Source organism: Ailuropoda melanoleuca, chromosome 1, assembly GCF_002007445.2.
Source record: "Ailuropoda melanoleuca isolate Jingjing chromosome 1, ASM200744v2, whole genome shotgun sequence".
Classification (NCBI taxonomy): domain Eukaryota; kingdom Metazoa; phylum Chordata; class Mammalia; order Carnivora; family Ursidae; genus Ailuropoda; species Ailuropoda melanoleuca.
In genome coordinates, this window is record NC_048218.1 from 205,387,352 (window position 1) to 205,410,194 (window position 22,843).

At 39.7% G+C, this 22,843-nt stretch overlaps 1 protein-coding gene across 9 annotated transcripts in view; it reads right to left on the reverse strand.

The window, feature by feature from the left end:
* The window catches only part of EZH2 (enhancer of zeste 2 polycomb repressive complex 2 subunit), a 42,112-nt gene extending 25,799 nt beyond the window's left edge, over positions 1-16,313 (reverse strand). For 2 of the 9 annotated variants that reach the window (XM_019804386.2, XM_011230506.3), the window contains exons 1-4: positions 12,988-13,111; positions 12,379-12,507; positions 3,730-3,908; positions 271-387 (exon numbers count right to left, since the gene is read on the reverse strand). In XM_019804386.2, coding sequence (XP_019659945.1) covers positions 271-387; positions 3,730-3,908; positions 12,379-12,448 — 366 coding nt within the window. In that variant the 5' untranslated portion in view covers positions 12,449-12,507; positions 12,988-13,111. Of the gene's footprint in view, positions 1-270; positions 388-3,729; positions 3,909-12,378; positions 12,508-12,987; positions 13,112-13,817 lie in introns of those variants that run through there. The other 7 variants (XM_019804388.2, XM_019804384.2, XM_019804389.2 and 4 more) reach the window with 7 other exon arrangements.
* Between the last annotated feature and the right edge of the window lie 6,530 nt (positions 16,314-22,843).

The following is a 22,843-nucleotide window of genomic DNA, read 5'->3' on the forward strand; positions in this document are numbered from 1 at the left end:
AGCCTGCTGCTTCCTCTCCCACGCCCCCTGCTTGTGTTCCCTCTCTTGCTGTGTCTCTCTCTGTCAAATAAATAAAGTAAAATCTTTAAAATATATATATAAATATATATATATACATAAATATATATGTCAGTTTAAAAAAATCACTGAGTGTTATCATTTCAATAACTTTTTTTACTTATATTATTCTTGATTCACCTTGACAAGAAAATTGTGTTTTATTTAAAATAAGTGATTATCAAGTAAGCAGATGACACATGATTTACATACCATAAAATTCTGCTGTAGGGGAGACCAAGAATACATTATGGGGACTGAAGCAACCGCATTCAGAGTCTTTAATGGGATGACTTGTGTTGGAAAATCCAAGTCACTGGTCACTGAACACTAGAACAGAAAAAATAAAATTGACTCATAAGAATTAAAGGACGACCTTAAGCTGTCAACATATTACAAAGGGACACTGCCCACTTAAGATAATTTTGAAAAGGAAATTCCTTTACCTAAGACAACAAAGTTCCTAAAAACCATGAGGGATTCTCTCCTTCTTACTTTCTTTTACTTAGGGTGAAAAAAAAAGCTTCAGATTTTGCAAATTTTCAAAAGCTTCCAAGAACCCTTCTCATACTTACCAGTATCAATCAGAATCAAAAACCATATTTGCTAGCCTCAGGTTAACTCACTATAAATTTCCTAGCTCAATGCTTAATTTCTTTTACATCTCAACCACATGAATAATATTATATATACCAAACATGCCTCTTAAATCTCACTTAATAAGAATATGGAAACTCTTAGGTTCACCTTTCTTATCTTTTCTTCCCTTTTAAAAAACCCAAGCATCATTTGCTGATATTACCAGATGATAAACAAAGATGAAGGGTAATAACAGATCTGAGTTTCAATCACAACAAAAGAAGCTCATATCCATTCTGCCAAAGTATAATGTCTAAATTAATAACTAGTATTATTAAGCACTTTCTATGTGCGAGGCACTATTTTAAACACATTACAGGTCTTATCATATTTTGTCCTCATGACAACACTGTAAGATGAGGACTAATTCTTAGTCCCCATTTTATAGGTGAGAAAACTCAGGTGAAAAAAAGGTTAAGTAACTGGCCCAAAGTTATCCATTAGGTAGGGCTAGAATTTTAAACCCAGAAAGAAAGTCTGACTCTGGAGCCTCTGCTCTTACCCACTACACATACTGCCCCGATCCCATATCTTTAGAATGTTTAAGTGCATCTACTCTCTTGAAATACCGTATTTCATCCAACCTGTGATGACCTCAATTTCAAGGCATTCCATTACTTTCTGCATCACTGAGAAAATTATGTTGCCAGTTAAACTGTAACGTAATGCTTTTTTATCACAGCAATTCTAAGATGCATTCTAGCTTCAGATGTTAAAATGTTCAAAATTTTGCATCTTTGATTCTATGAAATACGGTAAAAATTGTGCCCAAATGACCACAGCACTTTCTAGCCTGTCTAGGAATCCAGCTTTTCTTAGGAGTACCATTACCCAATTATCAGGCTTCCAAGAACCTTCTCAAAAATACCTTTGGACATCTATTCATAATCTACAATCAGTGAAAATAGAGCAAAAAAGAAGAATTGAAGGAATAAAATGAAACAAAAAATCATATATATACACACGCATAACTATTAAAGGCTTAATTTTTATTTGAGAGGTCTTAAAAATAGCAGGACTAGATCTGGTGAAATTACAGTGAAAATCTTTGGCTTACAGGCCACACCTGGCCCTCAGCGTCTCATCAGGCCAGGGGCACAATCTTGCAATGGTCACAGTCACTGCAGCAGAAAATAGTTCCTTCCTCGTGGAAGTGAAGGTTTAAAGATAAGAGTAGTTAGAAAGAACTGTGACAGTGATTAATCCATTAATTTGCTTTCCAAAAGGGCCAAGATAAAGATAATAATACTAGAAAGCTCATAGCTCAAGTAAATGAGAAGGTGTGAACAGTTCACTAATACTCCAGAGCCACCATCCCTCCCTGTTCCGCACTCTGATCTCTGATACGGTTCTTCATCCATCCGTCCAATAACCCAATAATAACAGCAGTTAACATTTATTGAGCACGTACTGTGTTGCAGGCACTGTGCTAAGTGCTTTGTAGACATCATCTTAACCACTGCTCCTCTCAGCCTCCAGGGTCACAACCTCACAAACAAGGAGACTGAGGCTCACAGAAGTTAAATATCCCGCCTAGTCAGCAAGGGAGGAAGTTACCAAGCCAGGATGGAAGCCTAAGTCTGACTCCAACACCCACACGCCTCATCTCTGTGCTGCCCTCCTGCCCTTGAGATGCTCGCAGGGTCGGAGACCAAGCACAGCTGTGCACGGGCTGCTGCCCCAGAGACACCCTCTCCCCCAGGCCCTCCTCTTAGTCCTATTACTACCAAGTCACCTCTGCTCCTCCCACCCTAACTGTGGGGCCAGGAGCGCTCATAACTACTGAATCAAGTATTATACACTGTCCGGGGATTTTAAGTACAAAGTAATTGTAATTTCTCACCAAAAAAAAGTATAGAGTTTTGGGGTTTTGTTGTACAGGGAAGTAAATTAATACCGTGGCTTTAATTCTGACTATTAGCCTCCTTCAGAGCTTGGTGGGGGTGAGGGAGAGCGTCTTGCCTCTCCAACTCTGACTTATCCACCTGCTTTACTTAACATCTGAACCCAAGGTCGTACTCAAGGCTAGACAGCTTAATATTCCATTCAACTACCAGACAGGAGGGACTTTGCTTCATCTGTTTGCTCTAAGGATACAGAAAATGCTCTGAATCTACTGAATGAGGTCCACTGATCTTTCCCCTGAACAGAAAGAACTCAGAGAAGCACACAAGTACGAAGGCCAAGGCTGCAGCACTAAGAACTACCTCCAACCCCACACCTCTGTCGGAACCCATCATCTCAACCCTGAGACCTATGAGAGTCACCAAGGGGCCAGAAATCAGCTCTCTGAGGGCAAAAGCAGCTGAGACAGTGAGGTTTTACTTCTGTCTCGCAATGATACTCAGCACAGTGTCTCAAAAAAGAGTAGGCACTCAAAAAATGTTTCTGGAATGAACAGACTGCATTTGCTGATTTTGCCTAATGGAGATTTCACTCTAATTTCTCTTTAAAGCTAAGAGAGCACCTACTTAGAAAATTGAAGGCTTACACCCACCTCATTATCTGTATAGTATCTCTAGAAACCTAACCCATTCCTTAACTATTAACCTTAACTAATAACCATATTCCTTCATTTATAAAATAATATTCAAATGCAAAAGCATTTGTTGGTAAAACAAGTTTGGGAATTCTTATTTATTGACTTAACAGGAAAATTACTCAAAAAATTCCAGTTACTTACCAGTAACTTTTTTTTCTTTGAAAATGTATCATCCTTGACAGTTTATGTAATTAAGTCTCATATCACTCAGAATACTGAAAAGGATTTTGACCTCATGGGTCTCCAAAGCATTTTACCTGATCAGTCAAGTGTCCTGGACTCAGGAACTCACTAGGAGACCTACATCAACAAATAAAATTCTCCACTTCTCGTTCCTACTTGAGGATCACACAAGGAAGTCATTACAGGTGATTCATCATCAATGGTAAAGAAGGAAAAAAAACTCTATTAGTTATCAAGGATGCTACATTTTCAGAGAAACACAGCTTACTGGTAAGTGACCGGGTTCCTCTGAGGATGGATAGACTTACATCAACCAGCTGGTACAATAGGCGACTGTGTGGCTGGACCACTGGGAGCTGGAGAGGGAAGTCAAGCCAAAAATAGTAGTTGTAGGAGTACACAACCAAACTGAGACTCTTGGCAGAAGGCTGGTTCCAAGTAAAAACTGTGTTATGGAAAATCGTAGAGGGAAGAGCAGGTGAATGGCCTGCAGGGAAGGGAAAGAAATTAACACACCCTACTATGTGCCAGGCACTGTGCTAGAGACTTTACCAAAGTTAACTTCTTTAAAATCCACCACTACCCTACGAGGTAGGTATGACTCCCCATGTTACAGTGGGACATCCCCAAGGAAAATAGCCATAGCCATCTGGTCTCTGAACAAGCTTTAACATCAGAAGGGTGAAGTCCAACTTCCATATAGTGTGGGGAAAAAATACAGTCAGTTAGCCAAGTTAAAAATATTCTTGGATACTGGTTGGTCCATTTAATTCATGCCAGAGACACAATGAACTGTTGATACTGTCTAGTATCCTTCAGCCTTTCCAAGGAAAAACAGTAAGGAACCATCTTACACCTAAGGGGTAAGGAAAGAAGGCATCAACTGCCACCTAAACTCTACAGAAAAGCAGAGGATGATTTCTGAAACTGCCTCTATTCCTCAAAATCACAGGAGAGAAAAGATAACACACCCAAATCTTAAGCTAGCCCTTCTGGTGAAAATGATAGTGTATATAATTTAATTTCAGACTGCTTTTATTCGAAGAAGTCCCAAGGAAAAAAACTGGAATGAGTAAATACCAAGTTTGGATCAAAAGAAGCTAGACAGAATGAGTTCCTAACCAGGTTTTGGAGGCTAATTAGGAGAAGGGGAGAGTACAAGACATGAGAGGCTCCAGCAGAAGATGATCAGAAATAAAAACCAGGAAGAAAAATTCCTCATCAGATCATGACACAGACATATTTAATACAAGCAGCTAATCAAGGGTGTTGGAGCTAAGGAATCAAAGAGTGGCTCATAACCAAACTGTAAATTATTTCCATTTTTGTTGTTGAATATGTTACAGAGCCATTCCAGATTGGAGGAAGAAACTACCTGCAACACAGGGCTCTCGCTTCTGAGTTCACTTAAACATTACAGAAAGAGCATCCTCGAAGTGTCAGTTCTTACACTTCTTATCAGGAGGAAACCCCCCCCAACACACGCACACATGCATTTAACATAGAACACAGAACATTTGGAACGCAATTTCAGGAAGTTTAGACCCTTAAAACTCTTCGCTGCATCCTAATTTCAAAAGCCTAATCCCGAATGAAAGCAACCATAAACATATCAACCTAGTTAATTCTATTAAAACCCAACGCACAGGGAAAACCCACTGCAGTCTGGGGTCAGAAGGGGGTGTATTAAATCACTCCCCATAATCTGCAGTTTTGCTAAAATAACTGGAAACCAGAAATTGAACAATAGCCAATACGCAAATTTTGGTGAAACTACAAAACACCCAAAAGGCACATGAAGCAGCTAACTGGAGCCATGCAAACTCAAACAACTAATTCAAAAATAGTCCTATGAGTGGGAAATAGGATTATATCTGTCCCTGAAAAAACAAAGACAAAAACAAAAGAAAGCAGAAACTAAGAAATGGAAGACCGAGTACTACTGGAGCCCCTGGTTTCCGTTAAGCTGCAGCAGCGTGCTCGTTCTGAAGCCGCGCTTCCAGGAGACGCGCGGGCTGAAAGCGACAGGGCAGGAGCAGTGCGAATTACGGTGGAGAGAGCCAACGAAGGCACCAGGCCATGGCCTCTGAGGGGAAGCACCAAGTCCTGGCTCAGGGGGTAGATCTGCTCAGGGGGGAGACTGGGGACCACCGATCAGGTCAGCCAAGTCTGATAATTTTTGCAGAAAAGATTTCTAACTGCTATTTACTAAGCAGTGTTGCAACAACTAGAAAGCTAAATAGAAAAATACTAAAAAACAAATCCCCACTCATTTTTATGTTTATAAAATTTTATGTTTATAAACATTTCATGTTTATACCAAAGAAAATTCCTGATAAGTGAAAACAACTAAACGGAAGATGGAAAGGTAACTTATATAATCTTTACATCTGAGCCTTTAGAAACACAGAAATCAAAAGAAATTCTAATTTGACTATATAAACATTTAAAACTTCTACAAATCAAAATATACCAGAAATAACATCAAAATGGGAGGGGGGATCTGTAAAACATGATTAAAAAAATGAGTAATAATGTACAAAAGTCCTTAAAAATCCTAAGAAACAGTCCAACTTAATTTTAACATATCCAACACCTAACAGCCAATTATGAAATATAAACAAACAGAAACTTTTATACTTCAAGTAATGAAAAGCAAACAAACTAATAACTTTTTAACTATCACACTGACAAAGATCCAAAAGACTGATATTATGCATTGGGAACAGAGATAAACAGACACTATTACGAACAGCTGGTGGGGTACAGAAGGAAAATCTTTGGGGGGAACACTGTGGTGATATCCATAAAAATTTAAATATGCATATCCTCTTGACAAAGTCATTTTATTTCCAGGAACTTCTCCTACAAAATTACTCGAAGATACAAAGATGTAGATGAAGGGTATTGACCGAAATACTAGCTGCAAAAGTAAAAATCTAAAAACCTACATGTTCATCTATTAATAGGGCAGTAAATGATGGTATATTCGCAGTATCAAGCACTGCATTCTTAGAGACTGAGGACCTGGACAGAGGCTGCAGAGTGATGGCCCAAAATGCAGGGGGTGGGGAGGTGGGTAAAATGGGGGAGGGGAGTGAGACAGTTTCCAGTTAGGGAAGGACTAAGTCACAGGAACAAAAGGCACAGCAGGGGCACCTGGGTGGCTCAGTTGGCTGAGCAGCCGACTCTTGGCTTCGGCTCAGGTCACGATCTCAGGGTCGTGGGCTCGAGCCCGTTTGGGCTCCGCACTTGACAGGGAGTCTTCTTGAGATTCTCTCTCTTCCTCTCCCTCTGCTCCTTCCCACCGTGTACTCTCACGCTCTCACACGCTCTCTCTCAAATTAATTAATTAATTTAAAAAAATAAAAGGCACAGCCTAGGGAATATCATCAATAGCACTGACACAGTGTATGGTGACAGATGGTGGCCACGCTTGTGAGCACAGCATGAGGTGCAAAGAAATCGAATCACTATGTCCTACACCTGAAACTAATGTAACAGGGTGTGTAAACTATACTCACAAAAAAAAATTTTTTAAGTGATGACCCAAATTGGCAGGCACATTTTATGTGGGCAGTAATCATTTGAAATACAATATATGTTATCATTATTAATATGTTATATGTAGAAAAAGAGATGAGAAATTTAAAAAATCATAGGGGTTACACCACAGGAACTTTGCCTTCTATTTTATATATTTCAGTGTAATCTGAATTCTCAAGAGTCATTTTGCAATGATGGCCTTTCAGCTGAAGAGAACAATTACAGTTTCATTAACCCAACAGATATTCACATGACCTGGTATAAAACTGCATCAATCAATACAAGGTAGCTCATGAAATCTGCCCAACCCCCCCAAAACAGCACTCTGGTAACATTCTTCTACAAAATCTAGTAAGAGAAGATAAAGCAGAACCCTAAGCAGTAAGTTTAAGTCAATCCATGTTATTCTAGAAGTTCTAGGTCTAATAAAATTTTATTTCTTCAGAGCAATAAACAATTTTTAACAATGCAGGCTAAACAATCATTTCCTCTGGTTCAATCTATTCTTTAAGTAGCTGTCAAAATTTGGTTTTGCATTTTGGGAAAAGAACTGATCTTTGCAGATCAATGATCTTTGATCTCTGTTGTCAGTTAAACAGTAGACTATCTGTGTATGTAAAACACCAACTATATACACAATGTTCGAGGAGAAAAACAGCAAATTAAAAGAGACTTCTGCTGGTTTATTAGGCGTACAAAATAAACATTTGACATTTCTGAAAAACTGACAAATGTCAGATACAGAATCTTAAGTTTAAAAAATAAACTCAGACATCAAGTATATGACATATATTTAATATTATTTGACAGTGATATATAAATGCATACATCATTAGGTGACCTTTATTTTTTTAAAATGACCTCTTGGAAAAGCATAGAACACATACAACATCAGTTCCTTTCAAAAAAAAAAAAAAAAAAAAAAAAAAAAAAAGGAAAGCCTCCTTTATGGTCATGTAAGAAATGTTCCCTCTATTTCAGCCTAGAGAAAGCCAGAAAGGAAGCTAAGGCTACAGTGATTTGAAAAGTTATATGGGTGGGAAGGACTGGCAGAGTTAACACAGGACTCAACTCTCCAAATAAATACCAATAAATGGTTAAAGAAAGGCAAAGAGCTACAGCAAGCAAGTTCCCTGGTGCCTCAAGGAACTAGTTTCCAAGAAAGGATGGCTGTGTTCAGACTAAGAACCATCCATTTATCTCTGAGACATGAGAAAAACGACCTTGCTCCCTGGATATTTGCTCAAACGGCTCATGAGAACCTACACCTAGGGTTCTACGATACTGAAATTTACAAAGAAAAGCAAGCACGATCCTGAAATTTACAAAGAAAAGCTAGCACGTAACTATATTGGAAGTTGAGAGTGTATTTAAGAGCACTAAATTATATGCTGGTTATGCTAGTGTATCATTTTTTCTTTGCAAATAGTAACAAATTTCTATTTACAATTAACTGAGGAAAGTGCATTAGGAGTCAAACACTGCAATCAAGTGTTTACATGTAAACGAGACAATGTTATCCTTTCTCCTTCAATAAAAATAATAAGTCCTCACTGCAAACATATAAAAGAACTTACACATTGTTATTTTGATAGAAGCCTCTCCACCACTCCCACAAAAAAATTTGCAAATATCAAATGATAGATGATGAACTCATAGTCACTTCAAATATTACTTGGAGGATCAAACCTGGATGTATTAAAATGTTTTAATTCTTCATAAATGAGAGGACTATGATGTCTTTCTAATGATGCCGCTGTGTTAGGCATCCTGAAGAAGCCCCACATTTAAATATACACTAAAAATTCTATTTTCATTAGTAAACAAGACACAAAATTCCTACAAGAATATTAAATTCTCCTGGGAATCTAGAAATGCATACTGGCAGGGTATTTTTAAATTACTAAACCAATCAAACCACTTGCCTACAAGACAGACATCATTTGAGCAAGCCTCTCTTTCAGACATAATACACACAGGTAATAAAAATCCTGATATGAAGAATCAATGAAGGAAAGTGCCATTTGGTTTTTAGCAGGAAATGGACAAATGTACAAAATGAAATGCACTCATAAGAACTACAAGAGTAACTCCAAAACCATTTTTTCAGTAAAACTGGAAAAACAGACGCACTGAAGAACAGTGAAGACTTACAGAAGATAAAATTTTTTACTGGTAAGACAACATAACGAAAGTCAACTAGAAGCACTGGTTTTTATAAACGGCCACATACTCTGTCAATAAGGTGTACATCCCTTGGTCTGTGCTTATCACTTAGTGGTATTAAGGTGACTGCTCCTTAAAGATACTGACTGAAGAGCAAAGGAAATAAACATAAAACACGCCGCCACTGTCTTCAAGAATTCAGGAGTATTTTTAAAAAGAAAAATATTGACACATTCTGTATAAAAATTTATGGGCAACACTGATTAGGTTCTATAACCTCAACACCAAAAAATAAATACCCACAAGTATCTTAGAAACACACATGAAGAATACACTATATTACAGACAGGGCGTCTCTAAGTTCAACTGCAGGGCTCCTTGATCTGAAGTCAGCATCTACAGCGGCCACTCCGTTAGATCAGGGAGTGCGACCTTTGTCAGACATTCTTCACTAAAACAACCTGGATAAAAACCAGTCATTTCAAAACTGAGCACATCTACTATACACGCACAGAGGGGATTAAAGTATAAGACTTGAGTGAAAAACTGAAAATTGTCGTTGAACGGTCCTCATACCGCAAAGGATTTAAACTGAAGACAGCACTTACAAAGGACTGGCTTATAAAAATAAGCAGTTAATTAAAACAATGTTGTAACAGCACTTCCCCATGTTGAAAGCCACAGACTTTAGGTGTTTGGACCAACACCGCAGTCTGAACTTCTGCCAAGCCTACTACTAGGACTAGGAAAGTCTTTGCAAAACACACTAACTTTTATTTATCCTCCTGCTTCTGACCTACTTCGGACTCCAACTTTTAAAGCATATAAAAGAAATTGACATACAGCTGGGAATGTTCAAACTGAAGAAGAATAAAACAGGATACAGCCTCATCTGCAAAATAAGGAGACTACACAGAGATCATTAAAGTCCTTTTCAATCCTTAAATTTTATTATTTTTATTGTGAGAACACCAAAAAGCTTATCACGAACTACATAAATGTTCAGCTTTCCAAAAGTCAGTGATGATGGTTTTAAAGGGGTCTGGAGGTGGGAGAAGTAAACGATGAATCATCTGAGGCAGAATCAGCTATCAAGAGCAGCTCAAAAACTAACAGCCCTGACCAGGTCACAGTTCCATGCAACAAAAACTGAGTTCCTGAGGCGGGGGCTGATTTCCCTCCTTTCCCTCCTATTTTGTGAAAATGGTTTTCCTCACCCTGCGTGGGGTACTAAGTTTAGAAACAATTCTGTCTTATTACAATGCTAATTTCTTCTTACAATTTCTCACATAAACTCACATTAAAAAGTTAGATGATTTCTTTCCATTTGACAAAACTAAAAGCAAAATTCATAAATATTCATTCGAATGAACTGTACTTAAAATTATATTATGAACAACTCAAGTTGTACAGAAACAAGGAACTTTACTCATTTCCTAATGTGTCTGAGCAAAGTGTGCTCTTCTGGGCCTGTATCAGATCAGTGGAGCAAGCAAACTGACTAGTCTTCCAAGGCCCAGTGTCCTCGTCCAGGGGGAGAAAAAGGCCTAATACAACTCTCACAAAGATTAACGGAGGTTCATGTGTGCAGAGTACCCAGCACATTGCCAGAAATCATTACTGCTGTTAACTTTTACTTATAAATGTAAGATGGGCTTTTGGTAGCATTTTGAAGAGTCGTGATAGGTGGCAAAAAGGAAGTATTCCATGTGTGCCTACTTAATTCTCCAGATCTCTACGGTTTATTCCTCTGGGGAGAACAAAAAAAGGTTTCTTTTTCCTTTACCCTCAAAATTTCCAAAAGGTCACCAGATAAAACTTTCAAAAGAATTACTTAGAAACCCCATCCTTCTCCCTTTTGAGAACATTCTGACTAGCATAGGAATGAATCCCTTTCACGTTTAGTGTATTAATAAAGTCATTTACCTCTAATATGTAGGCCCTGACCTGTCCCAGATGATGCAGAAGGCATTAGCAGAATATGATATATATTTATACAACTGAAAGCCCAAGCTTTAAGGAGCTGTCGCCTGACAAAATTAATAAATGACTAAGAATCACATGAAGTCCTGTGTTGCCATCGAGACCATCAGAGCATGCTCACGGTCATCACAGGACCGCGCTACGGTCGGACAGTACTGACAAGTCTCTGAGACCAGAGTGTCTCATGTGCTAGCCAATTACTGCTTCCTACAATGTTTTGTAAGTATCATTTCCTCAAGTGAAAACGTATTTTAAACTAGATCCCACTGTCTAGATGCTTTCTGTGTTTAGGCACTCAGAGAAACAACTATCCACTGAGCGGTGTAACGTGAACTCCGAATCGCTTTCTTCCTCCTCCTCGTTTGGGTGCCCATTCCAATAGCATCCCACCTCCTACACCATGTTGCCCCGTATAGACAGGTACGGACACTGCAGTGCTTTACCCAAAACCCTAATGACTGGTCCGATACGGTTTTTCAGCTTCTGCCATTTACTGTTTTTTGTTTTTTGTTTTTTGTTTTAAATAGGCTCCACGTGGAGCCCAATGTAGGCTTGAACTCACAACCCTGAGATCAAGACCTGAGCTGAGATCAAGAGTCGGACACTTAACCAACTGAGCCATCCAGGTGCCCCAGGCTTCTGCCATTTTCTTTTTGTTTTGCTGCCACTGTTTTATGTGTCTTTTAATTATAAAATCCGCCATACATTTATTGCCTTCTTTTGAAAATAAGATTAAGATCTACCGCCTTCCTTTAGAAAATGCTGTAAAAAAAGGACTTCTGATCTCTTGACACTGAATTTAAAAATTCTTCAAGGGCCTTAGAATTTGAACGTTCAAATAATAAATAACTTTCTTAGTCCATGAATATGAATGAAAAGGAAACATTTCTTATAGCATACCTAATTCATATTAAGGGGCAGGAAAAAAGACAATCGTGAGTCAGAAAGCCTTGCTCTAAACAATGAAATGATGAGGCCATTAAAGAGTATTTAACGTAACAGTTTTTTTTAATCAACAATCCTATAAAAATCTATGCACCTACCTGGTAACAGTGAAAATACATGCTAAACGCTAAAGCTCTCTTATAGAAAGAGCTAGTAGTGTCACCTAAGGCAGCCACTAACAGTTGCACATGAAAAAGAAAGAGCAATAAAAAGACGGACAACCTGAGGTGAATGACTTCCTATCAATAACCAACCAACATTGCAACAGCAAAAACCAGAATGCACTGATAATTACTACAGTGCGTGAGTTAACCAACCTCCCTGGTCCCGCGCAATGAGCTCACAGAAGTCAGGATGTGCACAGGCTGTATCCTTCGCTGTTTCCATTCTTGGTTTAAGATTTCCGTTCTTTCCAAAATTTTCTGACGATTGGAACTAAACATACTCTTTAAAAAAATGAAGGAGAAGAGAAATTGTTCATTGTTAGAAAATTTATAGTATCTCTAACGCAGGTTAAAATCTAGTGATTTCTCAAAAATATCAGGAGCATTCCTTCAAACACATACAGATTTTACACTAAACTGTAGTTTCCCGCATTCCAATAGCACAAAAGTACCACACTTATTATTTTAGTAAGAGTGGGCGGGGAACAGAAAAATCATCCCATCCTTCCTTTGTTAACATCATATAAAAACAAAATCACAATGACTTGAGAAACATAAAACCCTGAAACACATTCCTTTATATTTGGGTCCCGAATCTTAAGTTAATTAAGACAGATCAAGGCTGTGGGTTTCCCCAGCCTTCATTTATCTTACTATAACTATGACCTTGGCTGAAAATGGACCCTTGCAAATTGAAACTTATCTTTGGGGGGAGGGGGCGATCCTTAACCGCGGTGCGCACCACAGAAGATAAAGCTGTACCTTCACTTCGTCAGCCCGCCTGAACCGCTTGAGCTGCCGCAGCCGCATGTACTCTGATTTTACACGCTTGCGCCAACAAACCGGTCCCTTCTCAGATTTCTTCCCAGTCTGGCCCATGATTATTCTAAAAGCAATGGTTTCATATTAAAATCACTAATCTAACCAGCCTGAATATGATCACTTGTGTTTTCATCCCCAACAAATGAACGATCAACAAAATAAACAGTACGTAACAGCGGTGACAGGCGCGAGAAGGGTGCTCCCTGGGGCGGCAGGGCTACACCCTTGAAACAGTTCATTCACCATGTACGTTCTGATTGCATACACCTTTTTTTTTTTTTTGGAAGATTTTATTTATTTGACAGAGACAGACAGCCAGCGAGAGAGGGAACACAAGCAGGGGGGGTGGGAGAGGAAGAGGCAGGCTCCCAGCAGAGCAGGGAGCCCGATGCTGGGCTCGATCCCAGGATTCCGGGATCACGCCCTGAGCCGAAGGCAGACCCTTAACGACTGAGCCCCAGGCACCCCTGACTGCATACAACTTTTAAAAGGTATTTTTACTGACAAAGGTTCTCCACTCCTAAACAGCAGCCGTCTTACAGAAACGTGATCGCGTTACAGAAATGAAGCATACTACGCTGTTACTAAGCTAGTTTTTAAGTCTATGAGAGGCACGCGTCCAGAGGAAAACAATGTAGACACATTACTCTAAGTTTTGCAGCATTAAGTCAGCAGGTACAGGCGTAAATGAATAACATAAGTGAAAAACAGAAATCTGAAATAGAAAAATTTACATCCAGCACTAACAGAGAAGATACAGTACAACGTACAACAAATGTACAACTGGAAGTAGTCCGCTGCACACTCTTGACCGTGCTTCTCGCCGTAAACCCGGAGAAAAGTCTGTACTTCTGCCTCTTCTTGTGCCACCTTCACTCGCATGAGGGGTTTCTCTGCTAGCAAACCAAAAATGGGGCAAATGCCACGTAAATTCTTCAGCCTTATCTTCACAGTTGCAGGCTCTAGGAACAAATTATGTTTAAATGCGGTAACAGCCTATAGTCCCCCACGTGCCTAAGTCATACTAGAGCCCCCATTTTAAGTCTAAACAAGTGTCCTCTTCTAGAACATTTGCTTCTCAAAGTATTAAAATCATACTTGTACCTTCAAAAGATTAGGACATTTCTCTGTCAGACGGTGCAAAGGTGCCACATTAAGGATGTTTGCTTTAATTTATCTAAGAGCAGAGGAAAGCCAGAATATTTTAGATAAAAGGGAAGGGGGAGACTGACGTTCTGGAAAGAGCCACTGAGCAGCAGAGGGGGTGAGACAGGGCCGCAGTACAGTCTTTGCACGAGAGAGGAGGGTAGCTTCTCCCACCACACTGGTGATAAAAGGAAAGTAAAGGAATTCAAGTCACTTAAGAGAAAACTGGGTGATGACTTAAATATGGGAGCGGATGATGTTCTGGCTTGAATGTAACTGAGTAGGGCTTCAATTACCTGTCCACATAAAACCCTCAGGCACGGAGAAATCGCCTAAGGAGAGAAGATTTAAAGGAAGACAGCCCAGAGGTCAGTGGGTAATCTTCCGTCAGAATACCCACCCACCAATGACAAAGAGAGCAGCCCCGTAGATTACTCAGGCTGAAAGAGGGGAAAGATAAGCACAGGATAACGGACTTCTAGGAACCAGGCCCCAGGCCCCGAAAGATAAGTGACAAAGATAAATACAAAGATAAATGACACAGAACTTGCCCTTGTGGAGCTTAGGTCCCACCTAACGAGGCTGAAAAGAAGAAAATGCAGTATGAAATATACAGGAAAAAGTCTGGGGGACGAGGTGGCAAGCAAGGTGACAACTCAGCCTTCAAAGCTGAGCTGGACTTCAAAAGGCCAAGAAAGAACAAAAGGGACCCTAAGGTATAAGCAGGGGACAGCTGGATATGGGGCTCTGCCAAGAGGTTAACAAAGATGGACACCAAACTAGCTGAAGACCCCAAATTACAAGCACTGAGAGAATGAGAATGAAGAAATTTCAGAACCTGAGCTAAGTCAGTTGGATGAGGCCACAGAGATAACTGAAAAGGTTCCAAGTATGACCTTGCCTTTGGGAGCAAAGGTAACAATCCTGAGACCCTAAAAGACTGGACTCAGGAAGATGATGCCATCTTTGAGGCAAAGCACAAAAGTGAAGAAGACAGAAGATGGTGAGCTAGGCCAAAAAGACACCAAAGTCAGGGAAAAAATGGGCTTTATTTAAGAAATAACTGGTAACTGTTTCCTTTCTACCTGCTAGTTAACAGAAGAGTTCAAGTAATTCTATGCAAATTATTTTCAGACATGTAGCACTTCAAAGGCCTAGGAACTAGAAGGGAAAGCCATCAGATAAAAAGGCATCATCTTGCTTCATTAGCTCACAGAATAATCACAACTAGTCCATCTGCTGCCTTGACAAATTCTTGGTCCTTGGAGGTAGGGCCCCTGCACCTGACAGAAGTCGGAGCAGGACTGCGGCACTAACTTTCCACCAGCGTGCGACACAGGTATTACCACAGTCCGTTTCTTTAAGTTGCACATCTTCTGTGCTGGTGAAAAGGTATCGTTATGTCAGTTAGCATTTCATGTTTTCGTACTAGAACTCTCCTTGTGGAAGAGTCTGGAGTCCCTTCCATGGTGTTCTTACCATTACTAACAACGTCTCTGACGAAGTAGGTCACAACAAAACAGTCTCTGACCACAGATGTAATTGTACACGTTGCAAGATCAACAGAACATTTCAAAATTGATTCTGGAACCAACCTCTCTCTCTGTAAGACAGCATGTATGGACAGATTTCCACGTTTAGAAATTTCACACAGCTCTTCCACACAAAGAAGTATGTAAGTGAAGATGTTAAGCTATAGGATGATCTGGTAATATACACAATAGAGAGGAAATCAGAAAAATTATGGTAAATCACCTATGGAAAATTATCCAAATACAAGGATCATGACCTCTGAATAACAATCCAAGAAACAAACCTAAAAGTGTGCAGACTGTTCTTTGAACACATAGGGATAAACAGTCTGGTCGACTAAAAAGTAATAAAATTTAAGGCACTATTTAGAAGAATGTTCTCCATCAAATAAACCCCTTCCCACTATCGCATTTACAACATATTAAAATCATATTTTCATGTTTTTTACTCCCATAAATCCCCACTCTAAGTTCTTCAGTAGCAAGAACCATTCTTACTCATTTGTAAACTCTCAGAGCCTGGCTGTGTGCCTGGCAAATACATTTTTTCTTGAAAGAGAGAGAGAAAAAAAAGAAAGAGAGAGAGGGAGCGTGCATGTGAGCACGAGTGGGGGGGTGGGGGGAGAGAGGCAGAGGAAGAGGGAGAAGCAAACTCCCCACTGAACAGGGAGCCTGATCATGACCTGAGCCAAAGGCAGATGCTTAACCAACAGAGTCACCCAGGTGCCCCCGGCAAATACATTTTTACAACAAACAAAAACAAAACACGTCTACTAACGAACACCAACGGTGATCTGCTCACAAAGTCTAGCTGTGCCACAAGGTATGAAAAGGAAGGGTAGGGCCTCCCATGTGTGGGCATGCAAAATGAGGGAAATGTACCCCACTACCAAGAAACCCCCAAGCAGCTGCGTCTCAGGGACAATTCAGCCCCCATGGTCCAGATGACCTACCAATCAAGAGATCCTGAATATAAAACCTGGAGCTTCTGGAATTTCCTTTTACTAAGCAAGTACTACAGGGGTAACATCAGTATCTCCAAGTGGGTTGCAAACACCCAACACACAGACTCACCTGGTTCTAAGCAGGCAGTAAGCCTCCAAGGGTCAGCCTGCCCCTCACCCTTGCCGGGGAGCGGCAGCCTCGAATCAGGTCTTCCGACTCTGCTTTCCACCATACCACAGCCCCGTTAAGTATTAAGTTCTAAACATTCATATACCGGCAGAAAGAAACCTGTATTAAAATAACATGCCACTAAATGGATGAGGATTTGTGAATATGTCCAATTTTTAAATTTCTCATTCAAAAGATTTGTTTAGTTTCATAGGTAAAACGGCACTAGTAGAATTTTTATCCAGGATGTGAAAGGGACTTCTCTTATTCAAAACAGAGTATAGCTCTAGTCATTAAAACAAGACTCTACCCATACACGGTAAAACCAAAACAACAGGTTTTCTTTAATTCAAAAGACCAACCAGATTATGGCAGGAAGCCATCAAAACCTTCAAACAATGCAGTAAAATCTTACAGAAAAACACATACATAGGTTAAATAAAATTAAGGAAAATTACACAGTCTACAGTCTATTTTATGAATCAAACCAAACTCTAACATCCTGACCACCATGCCCTTGTAACCCAGCTTTGCCCCACCAGAGCAGACATGGTGTCGTTTGTGGGGGTCCCCCCCACCCCCCGCATCAGCTTGCCTTCTCTGAAACTTCCCATCAACGCTTCTCTGAGGACTACCATCTACATGGCACCAGGGCCCACCGATCCCTGCCGACAGTCACCGGTACACACTGGATACATGACCAGACTGGCCTGGTCACAGGGAAAATCCCAGGAGGCTCCCTGCAAAATGAGGACAAGAATGCTCACTCTTTTCCACTAGACTCGAATCTGGGTATACATTGCGCAAACAATTGCTGGAAGCCAACTCACAAACATGAGAGAAGAGCCTACAAAAAACAGTCAATAACAGAAAAAGAAAAAAACACCCAAAGCCAAGAAACGGACTCTCATCACCTCACTGAGCCCTGAACCAGGCGTGCTGTGCCAAACCCAACTCCAGAACTTTAGTTACATGAGCCAAGAAAATCCTTTTTTTTCTTAAACCATTTTGGATTAGGTTTTCTTGCCCCATGAAACACAGAGGCGTCTGAGATATATTCTTGGCCTTGAGACTGCATGTACAACAATGCCTGAATTAACAGATGCCGCGTTCTGGGGACCGCTTCCTCACTGCCATGGCGAGGGCATCACCAGAGGGACCAGGTCCAACAGTGCGGCTCGGCTGCCCGCCTGTAAGGAGCTTCCTGCATCCCCTCAGGTTTAGGCAGCCCCAGTGATGTGCCAGGACACAAGTCTCCACCTCTCGGGGGTCCAGGACACAAAGCCCAAAGAACCAGCTCTCTTCTCTCTCAGGTCCAGCCCGTGAAGTGCCTTTATCTGAGGTGGCATCCCTGACCCTCCTAGTGACCAATGACAAGGAATTTTCAAAAAAGTTCCTACGCATTTTCAGTTCCTTTGATGCTTTTCCTTTGATGAAGGTTCTTCATTCCGAAATGATCTGCTGAATCCAGGCACTGGCCATCTATTTACTCTTGCTGGGTTCTGTTTCTACTTGTCTTAAGAAAGCTAAATAATAAACTGCATGTACTACTTAAGTAACTAAATTAATAGCATTACCTCTGACTCTTTACTGACTACCGGACTCAATAAGGTCAAATCCAAACCAAACAAAATTTAAGTAATACGATTGCAATATCCTTGATGTCCCTCCCTAACTAAAACATCTTTTTACTTCACAGTAAAGACCGCCATTAAATTGCCGACTTTGAAAAACTGCCGGTCCTTCAATAGTGTTTATGCTTAAAATGCTCTGAGGGCAGCCGTTCGTCTCATTTAACAATTTCATTTTTTTCATGTTTTTTTAAGTTGAGCTCTGTGCCCAATGTGGGGCTTAAACTCATGACCCCGAGATCAAATCTCATGTTCTACTGACTGAGCCAGCCAGGCACCCCAATTTTTTTAAAGATTTATTTATTTATTTATTTATTTATTTATTATTTATTTATTTTGGGGGGAGGGGAGAGAGAATCACTGAGCCCTGAGGACAGAGCCCCGGGGGCGGGGCTCAATTCCAGCGCCTTGAAAGCATGACCCGAGCCAAAAATCAAAAGCTGGCCCATTAACCAACTGAGCCACCCAGAAGTCCCCTCATTTATTTTTTAAGTTAAAGTCCATTGCTTTAATAAACTCAAAAATAAACTGACAGTGATTAAGATTTGTAGGTAAGGAGGAAAAAAATACAAATTTAGAGAGACATATAAATGTTACCCTTGGCAAGAGATAAAAATTAATTACCTAAGAAGCAGATCTTATGCCTAAGGGGAAATAAAGAAATGCAGCCTGTGAAAAGGAAGACGGAGGGTGAGGGGTCCAGGGGCCCAGCCCCACCGCAGTGCGGGCTGCCCTAGGGGCCGCCTCAGGCGATCACTCAAGTATTAGGTCTGTATGGAATCTGAGGCCAGGCTGTGTTCTAGCTCAGCCAAAGCTGGAACAATTTGAGTAGCAAAATAAGTCACAACGGTATTGTATTATAACTGAATTAACAAAGTAAGTATCCATGAGTCCATGACATAACTAAGTGATTAGTAAGTAAGTAAATGGGGGAAGAAGGGACAAATCTTCCTTACAGGGAATTCCAAATAGTAATAACTCCACTCTAACGGAGGAGGTCGAACTCAGGTCCCTTCCCCGTGAGCAGGGGCTGGACTCAGTCACTTCCACAGCAGAGTCTGGCACGGAAAACAGTACTATCCCAGCAGAGAAGCCCAGAAGGCACCACCTTCACCCCAAATGATTATGGATAAACCATCAGGGACAAGCCATGTTGCCTTTGTATACCCCCTAACATGATGTGATAAGGAGGACATTTCACCTCTGTGGTATTCTTCCCCAAAACCACATAACCCATAACCTCAGTCTTAGCGCACAAAAATATCAGATAAACCCAAACGGAAGGACGTTTCTACAAAATACCTGACCAATATTCCTCAAAACTATCAACAGATCATGAAAACAAGGAGAGCCTGAAGAACCATCACAGAGCTGAAGGCCTAAGGAGATAACTAAATGCCGTGTGGTGCCCTGACCTGGATCCCAGTACAGAAAAAGGACATCAGTGGAAAAACTGGTAAAATCCAAAGAAAGTCTCTAGTTTAATTAACAGTAACATACTGATGTTGGTTTCTACATTTTGACAAATGTACCAGGGTTACAGAAATCTAAACTTATTCCAAAATAAAGTTTAAAAGAAAAAAGAGAGAGGGAGAGAGAATTAAGTCATAAAACAATCCAATGTAAAAACATTCACTTTAAAATGACATCCACTTTTGGGGCACCTGGTGGGCTCCACTGGTGGAACATGTGACTCACAATCTCAGGGTTGTAAGTTTGAGCCCCAAGCTGAGTGTAGAGATTACTTAAGAACAAAATCTTTAATTTAAATAAATAAATTTTAATAAATTTTAAAAGTAAATTAATAAAATGACATCCACTTTTAAAAATGATAAACAGAACAAAAACACATAAAAAATGTGAAAATGTGATATAAAATGTTAAACGGGAGGAAAAAAACCAAAAATGCACCAATGATTAGATCTATTTAAAAACATGAAGTTAAGGGGTGCATGTGTGGAACAGTCGGTCAAGCGGCTCTTGGTTTCAACTCAGGTCATGACCTCAGTGTCGTGAGATCAAGCCCCAAGTCAGGTTCCACACTCAGCCTGGAGTCTGCTAAAGATGCTTTCTTCCCTTGCCCCTCCCCACTCCAGCACATGGCTTGCTCTAAAACAAATAAATCTTTAAAAAAAAAAAAAAGTTAAAAAGAACAAGCAGTAATTAAGGCAGCTGGTACTTTTATAAACCTTAACTTCAAACAAAATTGAGGAGAAAATTTCCACGTATAATTGTACTATTTTAAAACTCAAATAACATTATAACTTGAACAATTTAAAAGGAGGGGAAAAAAACTCCATAAAAGCTTTAAGATGGTGTCTACTTAAAAAGATAATGCACGTTTAGGCTACACTAATAGAAATACAGAATATGAACCAAGGAAAGTTCTGTGCCCTGATTTCACATGCACTGATCAGAAGAACCAAGAGGATTCCATACAATTCAAATCTAGTTTAGTTGTGCTTGAGAGGTCAGAGAAACGTCTCTTTGCCCCAGCTCAGTACAAAGATAGCATTAAGCACATTACACAGAAAAGAGCATTTGAGTTTAGAGTTTGAATAGAGAGAAGTGTTAATATACATTCACTCATTCAACACCTACTTAGTGAACATCCAACACATACCAGGTACTATTACAGAAACTGAAGACTTAGCAGTAAATAAAACAGACAAAAATCTGTAACCCCGTAGAACTTAAAATCGACTTGGATGGAAATGATCAAAAACAAAGTAAAACGTTTAGTATGCAAGACAGTGCTGAGCACTATGAAAGAAACCAAACAGGTAAGTACGGGAAGGCAGGTATGGTAAACTGACAGACAAAGGAACCTGCACTGACAGCCATCAGCACGCTACGCGCGTTGCAAAGCCAAAGGGAGACAGAGATCCCGCCAACCAGCAAACCCAGTAGTTAAATATGCAACACAATATTTTCCAGTAAAGATTCCAAAATAATTGGATTAAACATCTATCCAATGTAGATGTCCCCACTCCACAATGCTCCAGTGATCAACACAGCTTGACAGGACAATCAACTGGCATTAAAACTGGCATTCAAGGACAGCTAGGTGCCACTGTTCAGGTTACCTACTAGGTCTGTTTATCCTAAAGTTAACATGCCAATTTATAAAATATATTTATGCAAATAGCCATTAGCTGTGTTAGTATTATTAAGCCAAATTAGAGAAACAGATTTATTATAAAACTGGTCCTGAGGCTATGGCATTCTGTTACAAGCTCTCCTGTTGGCTATTCAGCTTTAAACAAACAGCATCATTAAATACGTATTGCTGATAGGACTACTGTTTAATTTGTAACTGTGCATTGGTTTTACCGTAAGATGATTTTATCTGTACATTTTCAAGGAGCATATAAATAAAGTCAAGTCAACCCTCTGATTCCATTTAACACTGAAGTTCGAAAAACCTATTAGGAAAAACTGGAGCGCTTAAGTAATTCAGGAATAAAGTGAGATGGGCTCTGACTGGGTTCACAGCAATGTGAATGAAGAAAAAAGATACCAAGAGACATTCTAAAGTTAAAAACCCAAAATTAAATCCAAAAAAATAAATAATTAAATTAAAAATCCAGATGCACTTATATGAAGAGGGAAAAAAAAACATCAAAAGAGGAAGAATTTGGAACTCAGGATGCAAATTGAGATGTTAATTCCTCACATGGCCATTCCTAGCACAGACAAGCAGAATGATGGGCAGTTATAGGAAACACCATTCTTCTCAAGCATCTGGTCTCAGGACCTCTTTAGTTTATCTGGGCTATAACTATGAGTAGTTAGCATCTTCAAAATTACAACCTGAGAAATTTTTAAAACATAACTCACTTAAAAACAGTAATAGCAAACCTATTACATATTAAAAGAAATAACACATTTTAATTCAAAAACTATTTTCCTTTCTAAAAAAAAATCTGCGAGTGGTATTGTTTAACATTTTTGCCAATTTTTTAAATATGTCTTAATAGAAGACAGCTGGATCTTATCTGCTTCTGCATTCAATCTGTTCCAATATGTTGTTTTGGTTAAAGAATATGAAGAAAATCCATTTCCAAACAGGCATTTAGCTAGAAAATGGAAGAGTATTTGAACAGCCTTTTGAGGTAATTGTGGACCTCATGCTTTGATATTAGACCAAAACTTCTATGAAAAAAGTGGCTAGTTGAGCTTGAAGTTCAACCTCCGAAGTGCTTTCCTCAAGACAACACTATTCTTCAGTGAGCAGTGGTGGTTTCTTAAGATTAGTTGCATTGTAGAATCTGAAATTATATCAATAAACTTTCTGAACTCTGCTACATTAAAATTCACTGGTCTATTCATTTCGAATGGATCTTTAACCTGTGCATGATTTTATAACATCGT